Source organism: Taeniopygia guttata, chromosome 2 (assembly GCF_048771995.1).
Source record: "Taeniopygia guttata chromosome 2, bTaeGut7.mat, whole genome shotgun sequence".
In the NCBI taxonomy this organism is placed as follows: Eukaryota; Metazoa; Chordata; class Aves; order Passeriformes; family Estrildidae; genus Taeniopygia; species Taeniopygia guttata.
This window is the reverse complement of record NC_133026.1, coordinates 13,864,191-13,884,703: the sequence shown is the minus strand read 5'-3', so window position 1 is coordinate 13,884,703 and position 20,513 is coordinate 13,864,191. Positions and strand designations below refer to the sequence as shown.

The 20,513-nt window shown below is 36.8% G+C and overlaps 1 protein-coding gene across 20 annotated transcripts in view; it reads right to left on the bottom strand.

Annotated features, from left to right (window-relative positions):
• The window catches only part of PARD3 (par-3 family cell polarity regulator), a 442,797-nt gene that overhangs the window by 195,066 nt on the left and 227,218 nt on the right, over positions 1–20,513 (bottom strand). For all 20 annotated transcript variants that reach the window (XM_030264342.4, XM_030264359.4, XM_072925341.1 and 17 more), the window contains 3 exons: positions 12,070–12,195; positions 10,340–10,719; positions 97–236 (listed from right to left, as the gene is read on the bottom strand). In XM_030264342.4, coding sequence (XP_030120202.3) covers positions 97–236; positions 10,340–10,719; positions 12,070–12,195 — 646 coding nt within the window. The remainder of the gene's footprint in view (positions 1–96; positions 237–10,339; positions 10,720–12,069; positions 12,196–20,513) is intronic.

The following is a 20,513-nucleotide window of genomic DNA, read 5'->3' as shown; positions in this document are numbered from 1 at the left end:
GTCTCCTGCAACATAAAATACTATAAGCCTCTGGAAGTGATATAGTGTGTGGGCTCATGCCAAAACACAGACAAGGAACATGTAATATTTCCTCACCTCAATTAATCGGTCTCCAGCTTTTAATCTCCCATCTTGAATAGCTGCACCTCTCGGAAGGATGTTTTTCACATAAATTGGAGCAGAGCCACCAATGGGGACATCTCTTGAAGTAATGCTAAATCCCAAGCCTTCTGTACCTGCATAAGGAATGCACATTACTAGTTAAAATGCACATTTTATATTACATATTATTTTTACCAAGCAGAATGTATGCATACCTCACTGATACAATCCATAAAAATACATATAAGATGTAAGAATTACTTCATGACAAAAAAAGAAAACAAAAGATCTACAAGAAAGCTGCAGCTGAAGCACTGAGTCTGGGCACAGGTGGCTCAGCAGGCACTCCCTGCAACTTGCTATTCTGATGACTTCCAAGTCATTGCCATATTTCTGACTTTCTATTTCAGATGAGCTGAGTGACAAGGAATCAGAACAAAGCATATCTGATATCCTATCACTGTCTTCCCCCTTGTCAATCTGGATCTCATCAATGATCCTTCCTTTTTCCTTTGCAGCTCTTTCAACGGCAGCAGTCAGCGATGCTGCTGGGCATGGGGCTCTGTCAGCTCTCCTGTGGACACTGGCAGGTGACAGTACTGGAGCTCAGTGGTCTCATTTCTCCTATGCTGGGGACCTCCGGCTGTTTTCACTCACACAGCTCCTCTGCCCCCAGGCTTCACCTCAGCTCTCCTGGGCTCCACCACACTGTCTGTCGTGCAGGCAGGGAGCAAACCCAGGCTGCCCCTTCTGAGGTCCTGCTGCACATCCAGGTGACTGATTACACTTGGCCAAGACAGTCTGAAGCAGAACAGAGGCACTTAAAATGACCTGGATAAATGCAGAGTGGGAGTCCAGTCAATACAGCAAATGAGACTTGTTTGTATGTCAGAGAAATTAGGTATACCATCAGTTCTGGGATTCACAAGCTGCGGATAAACAGAAGTCTTTCCTAGCACACAGGAAGCTCCTTGTGATCCTCTTTTAGATACAGTCTATCCAATGTTACCAACATCTGCTGAAACTCTACAAAAACCTGCCACTACCCCCCTCAACACTGCACATCAAGTCTATTCAGGACACTTAATGCAGCGTGAAAATAGCTGGCCATCCAGTGGAGAGCCCCCCAACACAGTGCCAGCACCCACAGCTTGTATTTGAAACTTCTCAGAGATTGTCAAGGCACATCTACAGTCCAAGTTGCCTTCCTGGGCATGCACAGGCCCAACCTACATTTAAGGTGACCTACAATGGCAACCTGCAGTTAGGATTCAGCAGTAGCAGGTAGGTCCCTAAAAGCTACACAGCAGACACCCGTGTGAAATCTCATGGGGACAGAAACAAAACTTTTCTGAAACAGTTGTCAGCTACGAACCCTGGGAAGCTTAACACACACTGTGTGAAAGACACACAACTACTGAACCATTTGAGGTGTTATTGCACTTAAAAGAAGGAAAAAAAACCAACTGTGCAACAGCAGCCAGAGAGGGGAGTGAGCAAGAGAGCTCTGCAGATCCCAAGGTCAATGTAGAAGAAAAGGAAAGAGGTGCTGGAGCAGAGATTTCCCTGCAGCCCACAGAGAAGATGCTGGAGAGGCAGCTGTCCCCCTGCAGTCCATGTAGGTCCATGGTGGAGCAGCCTGTGGAGGACTCCACACCAGAGCAGGGAGATGCCCAAAGGAGGCTGCTCCCTGCAGGAAGCCTGCGCTGGAGAAGGCCCCTGGCAGGGAGCTGTGGCCCCATGGAGAAGAGCCCATACTGAAGCAGGTTTTCTGGTGGGATCTGTGACCCTGTTGGGGACTGATGCTGGAGCAACCCATTGCTGAAGGACTGACCCCGTGGAAGGGACCCACACTGAAACAGTTCTTGGAGACCTGCAGCCTGTGGGTAAGGTTCACCTTGGAAGGACCCCACTCTGGAGCAACACAAGACTGTGAGGAGTCCTCCCTCTGAGGAGAAAGGAGTGGCAGAGACAACGTGCAATGAACTGACTGCAGCTCCCATTCCCTGTCCCTGTGCACTGCTGGGAGGAGGAGGTGGAGAATTCATGAGTCAAGATGAGTCCAGGAGGGAGGGAGGGGTCAGGGGAACATGTTTTAAGATTTGGTTTTACTTGTCATTACCCTACTCTGACTTGATTGGCAATAAATTAAATTAATTTCCCCAAGTGAAGCTGGTTTCACCCATGACTGTAATTGCTGAGTGATCTCTCACTGGTCTTATCTCAACCCTCAAGCTTTTTGCTGTGTTTCACTTCCCTTGTCCAGCTGAGGAGGGTGAGTGATAAGAGCTGCTTGGTGAGCCCCTTGTGCCCATCCACAGTCAACTCACCACAGTGTTACTTAATTTCTGTAAATTAACTAATTTCTGTTGCCTATGTTTAATTGCTAAACCTACCTTCCTAGAGAGCAGATTAATATTCACATGAAAAGAAAGCAGGAGTCAAATATAGTAACCAGTACTCAACATACAGACTTCTGAAATCTGCACAATTGCATTTGATTAAAATTTAGTACAATATATTTCATTATCAAGACAGAAATCATGCTAAGAAGTAAACTGACACAGGTGATTGATGTGACTGGGTGTGACACAAGCTTTTAAAATCTTCATCTTGAACATAACTAAGTGCTCCTGTATATACAGTAAAAACATGTAGATCTTATTGTTTAGGAAATATGGATCAGTTTCTCTAGCCTAATTATTTTGAGACAACTTCCCTTTCTTCTGCAGCATTCGAGACAGTTGACATTTGATTTGAAAGTCTTCATCCACTTTCAGGCAAAGATAAAATTTATCTGCGCTGTTACATAGAGATAAAAAAAATACTAGATCTCATAACATCCATATTTTACTTAGGAGACCTCCCAATTTTAATGATGCTTCAAACATTCTTAGAGCTCTTTAATTCCCTGCAATATGTGAAGATGATCTGAATAAGGTTTATTTAAGTCACATCTCAGCTTTTTATGGAATTTATCTTTTTCTTATTATAAGGATCAGTGTTGAATACTTCTCTTTGAGTACAGGTTTTGTCTGCTAAAATTTCTAAAGTAATATCAGAACACGAGTGCACTCCCAGGACAATATTTCATTATTAATAAGCTTAATCCCCATTGCCTGATTACAGCATCATTACAGATGTCTAGTTCACACACAGCACTTCAAACCGCCATGGAAAAAACAGAAGTTGAAATGTTCCCATTAAAAATGCACACAGGATATAAATTTGGACTGTGGCATTTTCTGCTGTCAAACCTCCAGAAAGTCTTTACCAAATCCTGCAGATCATCACAAATCAACACTGAGCCCAGATTTTAGCAGAAGAAAATTCTAATTACTTATTTCTGTAGAAAGAAGGGGCATCAACTGGGCTGTGTTTTCCTGTGCTGCTCTGTGCAGCTTTGCATGAGGCAGCTTTTGGGTGCAATTTTCCTTCTGCCATTTCTCTGCTTCAGTTGGCCATTCACACCCCATAGCTGCTCTTCCCAGTATGATGCAGCTGCATAAACTACTATGCTTATTATATATAAATTATATGTTCACAACACTGGGAAATAAAGGGATACATCCAACTGAGAACAAAAATAAGTATGACTTCTGCGACTGAATTGATTTTAACTTTTTTCTTTTTTATACACATAACTGATTTAGTTCTCTCCACTCCATTCATTTTGATTCTCCTGTTGACAGAAATACATATAAGATCTTAATATCTTCCTGCTGCTAAAATGTTTTCAGTTCTTAGGGTGAAAAACTGCATTATAATAATGAGTGCACTGTGCAAACATATTGTAGGCTCCTCTGATTTATGCCAGTAATACAGGAGAGACTGGACACACATACAGGCAGAACTGCAATGAATGGAAAACAGAAGAAATTGCCATGTTTTAGAAAACACAGGAGTCACCCTACACAAAGCTAGGAGCTTTACTTTGCAATGTTTAGATTTTTTTGAGCTATGCTCACCTTAATCTCTTCTAGATTTTAAAAAGGATACATTTTTGAAAGGGTAGAAAACATTTTCTTCCTTCTATAGCTGTCATCTCTGACAATGATCAAATAGCGCCAAGTGATAATAACATTTAAAAATTACCCACTAATTTGTGCAATTCAAATTCTTAGACTTCTTTGATAAATCAGCAGCTCTTTCGACAAGTTAGAGTTCTTCTTTTTTCTTGAATGTGATTCTGAACACACCTTCTAAAGTCTCATTACCCTCAAGAGCTCAGCCAGCTCTGAGTTGAAGACAAAGTAGTTTTAAATTAATAAAAAGGACAGTTACAATGGTAAAAGATCTATTTTATACAAACAGAAAAGTGACAGATTTGATGTGTCAGTTGCTGTTTTGGAAGAAAAAATTCCAGTAGCTTTAAGGTAAGGGGGAGAGGAAATCCATTCCTATAATTTAATTAAACATATTTTTTAAATGAACATCATAATTTCATTCAGAAGCAGTCTGATCATAAACTGACAGAATGTTAAAAATTTTATTAAGTTTTACTACAGGTGGCTAGACTCTTATCTCCCAGAGAAGAAGTGTTTAATTTCTCACTAGTGCTACCTTCTCGATTGTGGAAAGAATATGTCTGGCATACTATTTCTGTCTTTCTAAGGCTATCCTTTACAAAAAGTTGTGGGCTCCTCATTCAGCACCAACTATAGGTCTAAATTCTCAGCAGCAAAATGTGCTCCTGGGTAGAAATACACACAGGACACAATACAAAAAGCCAGGATCACCTCTGCAGTGTTTTCATCCTCTCAAAAGGACACTGGTTCAGAGACCAGTAAAGAACAACTGAAGGACCTACACTGCCAGCATCTTGTGATACTTCTCTTACAGCTGTCTTGCCTATCAGCACTGTAAGCAGTGCTAAAAGTAAATAATGCTCTTCCTTCAAGTCTAATTTAAGAAAATGCATATGAGTTCTCAGGGAGTTCAATACAGATCTCTCTAAATTAAAAAAAAAAACAACAAACAACTACAAACAAATAACAAGAAACACTGAAAACTTCACTTCTAAAACAACAGAAAACATCTGAAAACTGACAATTGGGCACCACATTTTTTTTAGTAGTTCTGCAAGAAAGGTAGAGAACATTTCTGAGCATCCTTAAAAAGGACATCTCATGTGGGTGAACAGTCCTCAGATAGACTAAAGGACTGTTAGGGGAAAGTGTAGATTCTTCATGAAAAACAAAGAACACACTCTCCCTTTTCTGGAACAATAAGCAAGGTCGGCTGCAGATAGAAAAAGTGTGTGACATAAAATAAAAAAAAAATTATGAAATAAAGCATTGTCAGTTAATGAAAGGAGTAGATTATACTGGGATGGAGAATAAGGAGAGAGGTGACATTATAATAAAACGAAGCAGAAGGGACAAATATTCTCTAATAATGGTCAGAGCACACTTCCAGAGTGTACTTCCAAGCACTTCAACCCCCTGATTTTTTCACAGGAGACTCTTTCTGAAGATCCAGATACAGATGGATGACTGCTGAACTAATTATCTGAGTGTTCCACATTGGAAACCAGTTTGTTTTTTTTTTTTTTAAGGACTGAACCTCATGTAAGATTTGAACAGCAAATATGTTCTTACTGTAAGGGGCATCACTAAACTAACCAAGACCATTTTACTGCTCCTAGTTTAAGCCCCATATTTGCAGAATTTGTGCACATGTAGTCAGGTTTACTGTACATGCAAATGATTGCTTAGAAGGCTGCTCAGCTGTCTACAAAATTTCTGCAGTCACATACACCACCAAGACTAATTGCATGCTCATTTTTATGTAGTTGAGTGATTTGGAACAAGTGAGGTTTTTTTCCTCCAAGTAAAGCTCAGACCACTCAAGAAGATCTTTGATCAACCTAATAGAAACCTTCTTTTCCCCTTATGCTCCAGCCTGCTAACGGTGATCAGAAGTTGTTTTAAAAAATGGAAAGATGAAACTGATGCAGTTTATGCTTCTTCAGTGACTAATAATGCTCAAAATTATTTGCTTCACTTTTGAAATCTCATTTCTCAAGGTCACTGAAGTAATTTAGGCATCTACACGCTTCATTTCAAAAGTGACAAACACTCTGCATCTGAACGGGCGTTTCAAGAGAACATATCACTTCAAAAGAAATTTTAAACAAAAATTTAAAATGTCAGATCAAAGTCTGGCTTAAGAATCTGTGTGGGGAAAACAGGAGAGTATAATGAAAAATGCATATAAATCTGTACACTTCAGATCCATGATGCAGGATATCTCACAGACAAGTTCAGTCCTGTCTTGAACACTCTCCTGTACAAACACAAGGAAAGAAAGTAATTGTCCATAGATGTGCTCCATTCCAGAGCAAATACAATGCCATTTCAAATTAGTATACTCCCAAACTATCTACGCCAACTTATTTGTGACTCTAATGACTTCTTGCAGAAAGGAGCTTGGGTGCAGCAGGACTGAGTCTCACTGTGCCATGGCACTGAATGCCCAGTCCCCTGGTGGAACTTGCAGAGTTTCAGGTCAGCTCTGTATGCAAGATGCAGCATTATTAACCTCAGGGAGGCCAGCAAGCCGAAAGGAACACAAGGAACTCTGAAGAGGAAAGTCTTGTAATCCTGCTCACAACTACAGTTTAGCCATTCTTTTCTCCTGCACTGTGCAGAGGTGCCTCCTTTGTTTGAGGACTCATCTTCTAGAACAGAGCTGCTGTGTTCTGTTTGTGATGGACATGGTAACTGCTACAGCTTTCCTGACAGTTCTGTAACTCATTTCTTCTCCTTTCTTTTTTCTTGTTTTGCAAGAAAGAGGCCAAAAAGGAAGAGATAATTACAACTCCCATGGTTGGTGGCTAAGTCAACCTCTAGGAGTGGGGAGATGTGGACTCAAGTCCTGATGCACTGAATACTTCAGACAAAAAAATTAGCAAAATATTTCGTGGAACTAAGACCAATTTAAGAAACATGAGCTCAGTGCTGATATTTTACTTCCAGAATTTTATATCTAATTTAGCTATACAAAAAATGTAGTTATAGATAGAAATCATATGATGCAATGAGCATTATACTGAATGACAAATAAATAGGATTAAGCTAATTTCCAGTCCAAGTACTTCAGGCTTGTCTTAGTACAGCAGTATCAAAAGCAGCAGATATGAAATCTGAGTAGCACAATGTCCAATGGAAAAGCAGACTTTTGAATGCTTTAGTGAATATCAGGCTAAATGCTGTGAGTTACTAAGTGCTCAAAGACTGAGCCTTAGAGCCATTTGCTATATAATTGGTTATTTATTATTTACAAGTGTTGGACTAAATTCCTCTCAGTTGCATTGGCTCAAACACTTGCAGCCAAAGAAGGAACACGCTGGGAGTGTCCTGGTGCATATGAAGTCAAAGTTTGTGCTAATAATCTGGGTGCTGTATCAGTGGTCTTATTTTTTTTACTCATTAGGTGCAAAGAACTATTTTCATTTATTTATACTTACTGTGTATCAGTTTACACCAAAATGTATATATAAACATAGGCTCACTGTCATGTCTTGCATTATCTTAATTTGTGTAAGCTATTAAGCTACACTGCTATACAACCTTAATGGCATTAGAATATCAGTAATAACCCCTACATCTATATGCTAAAAGTTCAGGCCTTGACCTTTAAGCCAAGATAAACAGATATCCATTTTCATTTAGAAAAGCCAACAAATATTCCACATTGACTGAAACATATGACTGACCTTCTCTTCTGACTTTATTAAATAGCTAAATCCTATGAAAGTTCAGGTTATTTTAAAATGCCAAATCAGCAATAAATATTAAGAAATCATAATTACAGAAGCACATATTGTAGAATTTTTCTATGATTGTCACCCTATATCATAAAGCTTGTGCAATATATAAAAATACAGCTGTAATAAAGAAGGTCTGTCTGTATTGAAAAACAGTCAATTCTCATATACTACATACATTATCAGTATGTACAGGTTAAATGAAAACTGAATTTTAAGACAACACTTTGCATGCCTTAATGTTACCCACAATGAGTTTTTAAAGTAATGATGCTAACTGGGGAAACAACTGTTGCCTGTCAGCAGTTGTTAAATTTGTTAAATATATATAAAGCCTGTATTATTACAGCATCCTTCCTTAGAAATAACAATCACAAACAATCAACATCCCTACTGAACTCATATTTACAACAAAATACCTGGGGTGTCCTTAAGCATTTGCTGCATTTGTTGCTCCGTATGTGAGAACTCAGAGTGATCAAATGTAAGTCAAAATGGGAGGGCATGCTTCTTTCCACACTGGGTATTAACAAATGAAAGACAGCAATGATAAAAAGGCATCTTTCTTTATGCACATTTTTCTTAATTTTTCCATGCATAAAAGACAGTTTCTACCTTTATCGAAAGCCTGAGCTAGCTGCCATTCCACCATAAGTAGTATTCTCTAATAAGCAAACTGTTAGAAACAAGTATCCCCTTTAAACTTCTGAAAAATATTCTAAATATATTTCAAAGTTTTTACTACTGTAAGAACCTTCAAACTCCTCTGGTATGACCTCGATGTTAAAGTATCATAGAGATCACTTTTCGTCAACAGGTAACAACAGCCTCTTCTTTACTCCAAACCCACCTAAGATATTAATGCCAGCAAGGATAAATTATATTATGGCCTTGGGGGGAGTATTTCTGGAACAGCATCCAGTGCAAGATGACCAAACAGAACATCATATCACAGTCAAAAATCCATAACACACCAAAATTATATCCTTGCATCTTATGAGGAGTTGTAACACCATATTTGTTTCATGCAGAAATATTGTGGTCCCAAATTATATATTTATTTGTTAGTGCTTTTTAAATTATATGAAATCCTTATTTCCATGTCTTACTGAGAATTCTTTGATGTACTGTCCAAGTAATACTTCTAAAGACTTCCACAGACACGAAAAACCCAGGTAAAAATCACTGTAGTGACTAAGAGCATATTTATAAGCACACAAATTCCTTACTCAACCAATAACAGCAAGTTTTTCCAAGTAGGCTGATCTGAGCTGATGGCCTAGAGAAATTCTTGAAGGAGCATCAACAACAGAAGCAAACTGTCAACTCAACCTTATGTCATCCAAGTTTGTAGAGCTTAAAATTCAGCAACCAGAAAGAAGCAATCTGGTGGTTCATGTGAAGTTCATAGAAAGGAAAGCATAATGATAATGTGACAAGTAGCCTGGTACCTGTGAAACTGTAAAATCTCTACCATTCATTGCACTGTCTTCAATGTCTTTCAATAAAGAGATTACTTAATAAATATTATTATCATTAAGCACATAGAGTATCTTAAGGGGAATGCACCCCAATTCATGGAGAATACTGTCATATGAGGGAACTTTCTGCTGTGTAATGTGAATACTGTTCTTGTTGCTAGGGATCAAATTATAGCTAATCTTAAACATGCTCATTTGAATACCATAAAGCCTACAGCATGTATAATCTTTAAAAAAATCATTTCCCGAGAGCTAAGAATACTGGCATCTAAATGTCATTTTATTATACTTCCAACTATCTTAAAACCATCTACACATTAACTACAAAAAAATACCAATTTTCTCACATCATAAAACTTTCACGGGTGTACCAATGCATCTACATGTGCACATATAACACAGATGTTGAGATAAGCACACACTACTTTAAATAGTGTCTCTCACCCCCATTCAAATTATAATAGCATAAGGGCCAAGAGAGGAAATATCACATTACATCTCAACCAAAGGTTTTAACATCTCAGTGGAAAAAAATGAAAGCTTTAGCTGGGAATTAGAATGTCCAATTTACCAACTGGATTCAAAACACTTAAAATCTAAAGGCAAAACTCGATTTGTAAAGTAACTGTGAAGTACTGAACATGGGCCATTTTTGCTTAGTTGTTTACATTAAATAGTTCACCACTCCCTGGGTCTTGGCTAACAGAATTTGAGGCATTTACTGCACTACTTTATTAGCTGAGAAACAGAAAAAAATGTTAAATCACTCCTTAAAATGGCCTTTTGCAAGCATGCTGCACACGCTGAAGGCAGGGTGGGTCTCCTGGACTTGCTCTCAAGGAACAACTCAGTGCCTTGGCTGCAAAAATGAACCCATTGCCCTCCTCATGCTCTTGCCAGCCTTCCTGCCCACGACAGTGGCATGGGCACACAGATCTCCTACACGCACATCTCCTACTGCATGGGGAGCACACTGGTGCCTTACCTTTCCTCAGCTGTATACTGAGCCTCTTCCCTATCTTTTTGGTGTTATAGCCACTGTTGGCAGTGGAGGTGAGAACTTTCTGAGGTGATGGTACCAGGCCGGAGGGTGGTTTCCCTGATGAGTTCACACTATGAGGTAGCTGTGAGTAGGAGTCTGTCTGGTCGGAGTGGTTCCCCGCTCTAGACATTCTCTGTAACGTGTGGAGTCCAGAACTGTTCATGCTTTTGCCATCAGCATACTGGGAGTCGGGGCTGAAGCGGCTGGAGTAGAACCCGCTCTCGCTCTGGGACAACTGCTCGTACTGCTCCTTGCTCGCCGCAGGCACCACGTGGAACCAAATGAACGGCGTACGCATGGCTTGGCGAAACATATGCTGTGCTCTAGGTTTTAAAGTGAACAGAAAATTAGCAAATTAGGACTGGCAGACCACGAGACATTATAAGCATAATTACTGATGTTAATTAAGCGACACGAGCTGACAGACACATTGCACTCAAGCATAAACCATAAAACTTGAATCTGTTCACTCGCCTATTTGATCTGCTTTTCGCTAAGGTTTACTGCTTTAGGACAACACTATGGTTAAATATGCTTAACGACTATGTAGCAAATACTGGATTCAGAAAAGCAAAAATTTTAACCACAGTCATGAAATGCAGACAGTTCCATAGCAAGACTGCAGTGTCCTTTTGTTTTGAACCTTGATAATTGTAATAATTGCGATAACTGTTACCACAGTGACAACAGAATTATTAGAATGAAAACGACTAATTATAAAAGACTATGTATTCCACAAGTTTCTGATTATATGGAGCCTTGCAACCAGTCTAGCTTACAATTCAATTTTTTTCAGCTGGCATTAAGAAATAGGAAAAGAATGCTCAGTCTTGTACAGACAGACACTGGGCTTCAAGGTCACAATCCAAAGTATACAAAGACAACAAGGTCTCTTCACAGACTTTACAAACTGTGATTCAGAACCTTAGAACAAGCAGAGACAAGCTGCTTTCAACCATATGGTACAGGGTGATGTTTCAATTCAGGTTAAAGTCAAAGAAATTAAAACCACATTTCAAATATATATTAAGTATAAGATGATCAGAACAAACGATATTTGGCTCTCAGTGTGTTACAGATTTCAGAACAGCATTAACATTCATTCAATCACTCATTACCTGCATGCCTCTTTTCTATTTTTCTCTTTCTCTTACCTGAATGTGAACTACAATCCCCTCTTAAAAGTCTTTCTGATTCATTTAGAGATTCTACCAAGTCCAGACAACCACTAAGCAAATGTTTGTCTCTCAAACTTGTCCAGGAAGTTTCTGCATATATAGCACCTTTAGTTCTCACACAATCAAGAAACCACATATTTTTACAATGTTAAAAATCAAGTCTTCATGTTGTCTATTTATATTGAACATAGTGCATTGCAAATATAAGAGCAGAAGTCATATGGGAATTTCAAGAAAAACAGATTACCAATATAAGAAGAAAAAAAAATCTATCATGTATAAAAACAATCAAATGAGAATTGCACATATTCTAACAACAGTAATTATCCTGTTTTTTTTTTTTAGTCTGGCTATATAAAAGCCACTAATGTCCCTAAGTGTATCTTTTCTTTATTAGAAAGGCAAGCTTAGAGGTTTTTTTTCTTACCTTCCTCAAATTATTGCAAGGTGCTAAAGTTCAAGTAATGCAATGTAACGTGTGAAAAAGACACTTACTGCTCAAATCTCCTATTCCGCAGGTCTCCGTCATTAATCCTGACAATACAATCGTTCTCACGGAAAAGGTTTTCTTGTTCAGCTTTTCCACCCTTCTCCAACCGCTTCACCAGCAGCCCCAGCGTTCTGGAACATTAAGATTACAAATTATTACTATCTGAAAAATTTGCAACATACAAAATCCTATTGATTTAATATTTTATCATGATCACTACAGAAACTATATTTCAAACCATCTTTACCTTGAAGTCGGATAGCAGTTTCAAATAACTTTAAGAACTACCTGATTTATTATCCCTTTTCCATAAAACAAAAGGCCTAGGTGTATCAAACATGTCAAAAGTAAGAATGAACAGGTTGACAGAACTTCCATTCTTGAAAAAGGCCAAGATTCCTCTGTAGTAAAAACTCCAAGAACCACCACATATCTGAGAAAAGTTATCTTTTCTGCTAGTTAACTGATGCTGAATAGGTTTAACTTAAAATTTGAATTTCTGAATTAGTAGAGAATGCCACAGCCTTCACTACTCCTTCTATGCAAGTGAAACATGGGGTCATCTCATGTAATAAGCAGCCTGTAATGAGGGGATGGATAGAGAATTCAATAATTTCACGTGGACCAAATGCTTTCATTTTTACATCTTGACATTTTTTAATAAATCAAAAAAGATAAAATAAAAAATTTAAATGCTCTTTCTAAATTCAGAATCTTAGACTAATTGACTGAAGACAATTTCCACTTGATAGCCTCTGTCCAGTGAGTTAGTCCCCTCTGTTTCGTGCTTACCCAAAGTATCATCTACAGGATATGTTTAGAGAGACAAATATTCAACCTGAAATTATGCAAAAGGATCCTGAAGAAAAGACTTCTGAGATACTTTGCTATGTTTCTATACCTGAACTCTCTACCCGAAGGAGAACTCAATCTTCAGAATTATTCTTGCACCGACACTGCACTTGATTTTTTTTTTCCAAGAAGATCATCTTTACAGTGAAATTCCACAGGATGTATCCATGGGTCAAACTCACATCAGCCAAGTCTACAGCATTACTTTTTTCAGAATTCATTTCAAGGCATGGCATGAGAAATACTTGGTCCAAATCAGAAGGAATTGGAAGACCACACATGTCTTCTAAGCAAAAACCTTCCAGTGATCACAGCACTTCCATTCACACATAATACTTCAAAGTAAATGAGCAGTCAATGGCGCTTGAAAGGACTCCTCATGCGCTCAAAAGTTACATACGCACTTAAGCACTTCATCAAACAGGTCAAAAAAACAAATTTACTTATTTCTTCCACTTTCAATTCTTCATTTACCAATGTACCACCAGCATAAGCAAATAATACATTTTTTTTACAGAACAGTCATCCATTTTCTCCTACAAGGTAGATGAAGGAGAAATGATCCTAGTAGTATTTCCATTTTGGAACCACCTAGAGACATTAAGATATGATGTTGAAAGAATCTATACATGTAAACAGACCATGAGGAGAAAAACAACATAAATTCTGACAGCACAAATCATCAAATGAAGCTTGAGTCAGACATTTGCATGACAAAAAAATCTACAGGTCCACAACAGTGGCCCACTAACCTAATGACTGTGCTGCACCACAATTTTCTGATCATTATTAAGTTATGTAGTCACAGGAGGAAAACAAAACAAAATTTAAAATATTTATTCGATCCCTTTTTTCCTTCTGATCACTAAAAAAATGTGTTGAAAGAAATCTCAGATTTTTAAAACTGATAAATAATTATAAAGAAATTATGGATGATAGTTCCATGAAGAACCAAACAGTTATATTAATAATAAAAAGGAAAGGAAAAATACTTGTATGGCTTCATTATATTATTTTTAACAGAGTTATAATTTTGACAAATAGAAAAATGATACGTTAGAAAAGTTTGTGACTTCTTCACTTGTGAGTTGATGACTTTCTTTTGGAGAGATTGTCTTTGAGCCACAAAGTGAAGCTACTGAAAAGCATAACTCTAAATGGGGGAGAGATAAGCAAAGGATATTGTAAAATAGGGAATGCTACATTTAAGAGAAAACTGACAAAATACTTGAGCAGGAAAGAAAGGAGTTGTTTCTACACTTCCTTTCTTTCATTTGATGCCCAACAGCTCTTTGATGCAGGAGTGCTCCTCTGCAATGCCCAAAGACAATTCAGAATTTGGATGTGCATTCAATGCTTGCACAAGAGCATACAAATAAATAACAACAGGTGTTTGGTTTATATGGTTAACTACAAAAAATACCAAAATATCAAAACAATACCTACACATAGTACAACAATCTAAGTTAATACAATTGCAATACATTATACAAAATAATATGGTTATTTCATCCCAGTGTGTCCATGTACTTATGATTACAAAATAATTGCTCTACCAATAGTTTTGACATAGCATTTTTCTTGAAATGTTGCTTTCTACTGTCCCACATTCTGAATTTATATCAAATTATTAATGCAAGATGCACCTTTATGCGTGATTTGACATTTCTTAAATTTATTCCACTTAGGCTTTCAAATCTGTAAAAATATTACTAATCCTAACCAATAGTAGAATAAATGCAACAGATAAATAAACTAGCAGTCAAGATTGTAAATAATCTCATTAAAGCAAATAAGTTCTGTTAATGAAAGACTGCTCATCTATAACATGGCATATGGTGCTCGTGAGGATTTTGCTTTCTGACAAATGTTAGAGCTAGGTTAACCAAGGCATATAAAGCTAAAGTCACTGAGAGCAAATTCAAGGCTGGATGGACAGACAGAGTCAAACCTGAAACCAGGCTTCTCACAGTGCCTGTTAATTCATTTAATTTTTTTATATAAACACATGGCACAAAAGATCCCTTTAGACAGAATTTCAGAAACAATTTTTCAAATGAGGCTTTGCATAGCAGACTAGTACTATGGAAAATGCATGTTCTTCAAAAATTAACAAAAGCCTACCAATTTCCTACAGCACTTCTTCAGCATATTATGGTTAAATGCAAGAATATGACTCTGAAAAAGACTTTCTGGGAATTCATGTTTGTTGTTGCAGCAACTGGAGATAAACAGAGTAGACCTGATATTGCAAGTATGCAGTAACCTAAAAACAAATTGGATTTTTTTTCTCTGCCATATGCCACCATCATTAATCCTGCGAAGTGGAGTTATACTACAGCTTCAATATTACGTTTTCTACATTAGGAAGACATAAATTTTGAAAACATCTAAACTCATCTGGTATAAAAAGTACCAAAGTCAGTATATACATTTATTTTAAACACAACCTTGTAGCATACAAATGTATGGGTATATTTGACTTTGCTTAATTTTGTCCAGTTAAAATAAGTCAACACAATTTCTAGTACAAATTCTTTCATTAAAAAACTTTTAAACTCCAACTTTTCCAAGAATGAGATCAAATATCTAATGAATCATCACAAAATACTCTGCAAGTCTACAATCCCATTGAAACAATAATTATAAATAAAAAATTGGTACCTGTGCTGTTTTAGGCTAACATTAGCTGACACAGAAACAGAAGGGAAACAGCCAAAGCACAGAGCTCAATCTTCGTATTTGTTTTAAATACCTAATTGGGAATGTAAGCAGCTGAGATTATATTAGCATTTGCACCACTGTATTTCCACAAGGTTCATTACTCTAATTATACTATTAAAATAAACTCAGCTACATGTGTTAACGTTTCAGTTCTCAGTATAAATTACAACCAATGATAAAACTAGAAATAAGCAGCGATTTTTTTATTGACATCTAAATTGTCTGACTGAGTTGGGGTAGTTTGTGAAATGTGAACTCTCCACATGTCATCCAGATGTATGAAAATGATGATAATTTATCTTAATAAGAACTGACAGTGTAAGTAAAACTAAAAACTGACACTGAGCATCTAGAATGTGATTTGCCCATCACGGCCCATTGTATGTACACATTGAAGTTATTTATCTATTTACCTGCAAGCTACCTGTAGTGTAATCAAATCAGACAGAACAGAAAATAGCCAATTTAAAAGTTTACATAAAGTCACTAACATGAAAAGGGAAAAACTAGATTAAGGTACAAAAATAAGGAGTGATTGAAAAGCTGATGTGCAGCAGTTTCATGCTTAGAAAGATCTCTAAAAAGTTCTACAAAAACATAAACACAGTAAAAAATTCCTAGATTCAGAGGTCAGAGTAGGCAAATTGGCTTGTTTGTTCAAGTTAAATTATTATGGCTACTCAATGCTAAATTGCACATAAACTCCTTTAGCCAATATTGACATCACAGCACTGCTGTGGAGGCAGTTAAATTCCATGCCTGAAGTCCAGAACCAATTCCCAGTCTTTGGTAACTACTCCTCAGCATTTTAACTTGACTAATACTTCAAATCACGCTTATAAAACTTCTTAAAGTCTGAGATCACACAGTTTCAGTTCAGATACAAGAGTGAGGGAATGGCACATTAACTCCACAGAGAGTTTTCTCCCATACACATGTTTTTGAAAGCCATGGCTACCTCTGAGACTTAAAAGGCTGGAAATGCAGGAGAGGACTAAATGGAGAGGCAGACAGCACAGACCTCCTACTTGATCAAAGAGAATATGATCATTAGAGAGGCACCTTGAAGGCAGTATTATGGACTCTCACTATAGACAATGGCCATTAGATATTACTTTAGTTTTCTTTGTACCTTGAGTACAAGACTAAAATTTTTACAGTGACACATGAGGTGAATTAATAAACTCTAGGAAAAAAAATAATATTTCCAATTAAAAAAAAAATTTAAAACAGAGTATAAAAAAATTCAATTTCTAGTAATGGTAATTAGGGTTTGTGTATGTTTAAATGCCCACCTCCATTTGAAGTTTTTCTTTCTTTTTAACAAAACCTGCTAAATTTGTCATTTAAACTGACAAAAATTCTCTTTTTTTCTTTCTTTTGAGACTTCCTAATATTTTAAGACATTTAGGATCTATAACAAAAAACATTTTTACCTGCAGGTTTTAGATGTACACTTAATCATGGATTTTGTGGCATGCTTCAACAGAAGAAAAGCTGGCAGAGCTGTGCATACCTGTCTGTATCAAACATGTCTGATACTTATTAGTGGATGTTCATTGTAGGGTTTTCAGACGAATATCCAAATCCTTTTTGGTTCTGCTTTACTAAGTAGACTTCAGAGTAGTCTTGGGACTATGGGACTCTGATTTCCATATCATTATTCACAGAGATTTCTGATGTTCTCTCATATATTCCTTGTGTCAATTGAATCTCTTTCCAAAGACAGACATGGCAGGATTTCAGAAGAGCTGCTAGGGTATAGAGCTTGAGAAGATTTTGAAAGCAGAAGAGGCCAGATAATGGTAAATTATGCTATAATTACTGTTGAGCTTTCTGAGAACTTGGTGCATCCTCACTTAAACATCAACAGAACATCCCACATCATCCAGGCTGCTCAAATGAGATTCTTAAGGGACTGTTTGCTCTGTCTCTGAGCACCTAATAAGAAGGAAGGATTGGTAGTATAGCAATTTTGCACAGAGTTACTGTTTTCTTTCCTTTCATATTTTTCTCTCATTCATTTCCTCTTTTTCCTACTCTTATCTGAATGCTTTGGTACTTGCCTTCTCTTCTTCCTTCATCCTACGTTCATTTTCATGCCTCTTTTTCTGCTAAACGCTGCATCTATGCCATTGCAAAAATGTGCCAGCAGGTTTACAAACAAAACTTTTATCCTTAAAAAATGCACAACCATAAGGTGATGAATATGTATACCCTCCTCCCTTTTGATAAGGTGAACTAAATCTGCTAATAAAATCATATGATCAAATAGGCCAATAAAGACAGATACATTTCTAGAGGCAAAACCAGAAAAATAACAAGGAAACATATACATAAAGTTTCACCATGTCTTTACAAATCGGTAATACTTTTCCCAGAGAAATACAAGGTTTTTTATTTAAAAAGTCTCAGTTTTACTGGGAATAGACATAATTTGTAGCATCTATATAGATGAGGCAGAGACCTTTACAGATTTTGTTCAAGATCAAAAGCTAGTACTCAAAGGATTCTTATTCCAAACCCTCCAAAAACCATGAAAAAGTCAAATATTTTCTCAATAGAAGTAAAGACCAGAGTTATGGCACATAATTTTTATAGTTTTGGAGTGTTTCCTTAGAGAGGGATTTTCTGGTGTGAATTCTTTGGTGGGAGAAGGCTCCTGATTATTGCATAGAGGAAAAAAGGTGAACTGTATAGTATTTTTTTACACTTTTTCGATCTATTGATTTAATAACCATTGACTATCGGACAACATTTTCAAAATCAAGAGAAAGGAACTACAAGAAAAGTAATTGAAAGCATAGCATAACTGGGATTGAACAGCAAGCAAATATAAAACTATGGGACAGTGGACCAATCTATATGACATGAGATCTATTAATATTGGACATCCCTCAAAGTCTTTACTCAATCCTGTGTTTGGTTTTCTATAATTAGGTTTCTACTAAGCACATCCCCTGATTAAGTTATTATAAGCAGGGAGTTGTAGGTTGATTGTAGCAGGGAGAATTATTTTTTGCAGCCAGGGGAGGAACAAAGAGTAGCCATGTGCTACAGTGAGAAATAAGTAGGAAGCAGAAGATCCCTGCCATGCATCTGCTCTCCCTCTGAATCTAGCAAAAGGAGAAACAAATGTGTCTTATTTGCTCCAAAGAAGGGGGAAACCAGGAGGGGGAAAAAAATTAACCAAATCCCCACCAATTGGTTCAAACCTGAACCTGGGTGTGTTCCTTTCCCTGCCCACACTGGAGGCAGCTGAAGAAAAATGTGTTTATCCTACCTGAAAGCATGCAGAGGCGTGGGTATGCAGACAGTAAAGCAGCAGCACAACACAAGCACTTAGAATCAATCCCAAGCAGTGAACTCTGCTTTTCCTTCATTAGAACACACAGGGCATGGCAGAAAACTTTTGGAAATGTTCTAGATCCTCCCCAACACTTTCAAGACATGGAACCAAATGTTTCCCCTCTTCAGCAGATTATTTTGTGGAAGGTCAAAAAAACTCAGCAATTACACCTATGGTTCATTTTTCAATGAAGTGAGTTCTAGCAGTATGAAGAAAAAATGGATATATTTTAATATAAAAACTGTCTCCCTTGTAATAGAATTTGCTTTTCCAGTATGTCCTGATTTGAAACATCTATGTTAAGATTGGCTTTCTTGTATTAAAACTTTATAATATAATTTTCTATGACATAGTTAAATTTCTTTCTTAAAAAATACATATTTTATTTCTGTGTTTATGGCTTTTTTCTTTAACGTGGTCTCATTACGTATGAACAGTTTAAGCTTTGCCTCAGACTTGACAACTACGTTCATAGGCTGGAAGCAAATTTTACTCAAGTTAAAATTCTTATTCAAAATGTCAAAATACATATTTTAACATCAGCTTTATTAAAGAAGTACTTAGTAGGCAGCTGAGATTCTTAAACCAGTCTTTTCCTTGGCCTTCACACTGTCAAAATCCCAGATAACTGTGTGAACATTTCAACCATGCCTAACTCTATCGGATTTACTTCTGAGTTATGTTTGAAATAATGTTCATTCATGCCCTTTCCATCCCCACTCTGAATTTACTAAATTTCAGATTATGAAGAGAAGAATTCACCACTTAACAGAAGTTTGCTCTTAATACTTGTAGTCCCTAGAAAAAGTAACTTTAAAGTAAAACAAATTACATTTTCTCATAATACATGTCAGTGTATGAACAGTTCATACTATGAAAGCACTGGGTTTTAAGTAACAACTGCAAATAGAGCTCTTATACTGTGTTTAAAATCCCATGAAGATATTTGGTATAGAAGGTAAAATACCTAAAATATGCTAGTATTTCTGAAAATAGCATACTAATATTTGAGACTTGTACAGAAAATTAGTTTGGTTAATTTGTTATTTTTTAATTATAAAACTGAAATTGCTAGTGAGACAACAGACATGAGAACATAACACCCCTTTTCATGTGTAAAGATTATTTTTAAGATATATATATATTTGTTCCCCTTTTCCTTTAAGAAAGAAAATACACTATGTACTTAGAATGTGCAATACCAGTATAAAATTTGCATATGTTGCTGAGAAATTATCATTTTTAAAGTTATTAAAATTTCCAAATCCATCACTAATTAATACAAAAGCTTAGCTTTTTTTCCTGAGATTATCTTCATGACCCTAAACACTAAAACTCTGCATTAGCAAATTAAGCATTAGAGATTATGTATTCTGTTTATTAATAACATCCCCCACATTATATTTTTAAATGTAAACTACTTTCTTTACACGTGTTGGGGTTTTTTTGGGTAGACAATCAAACTTCAGCCATTTCAGTCTATTAAACAGGTCCACTTTTCCCCAAAACCAGATTGTTTCAACT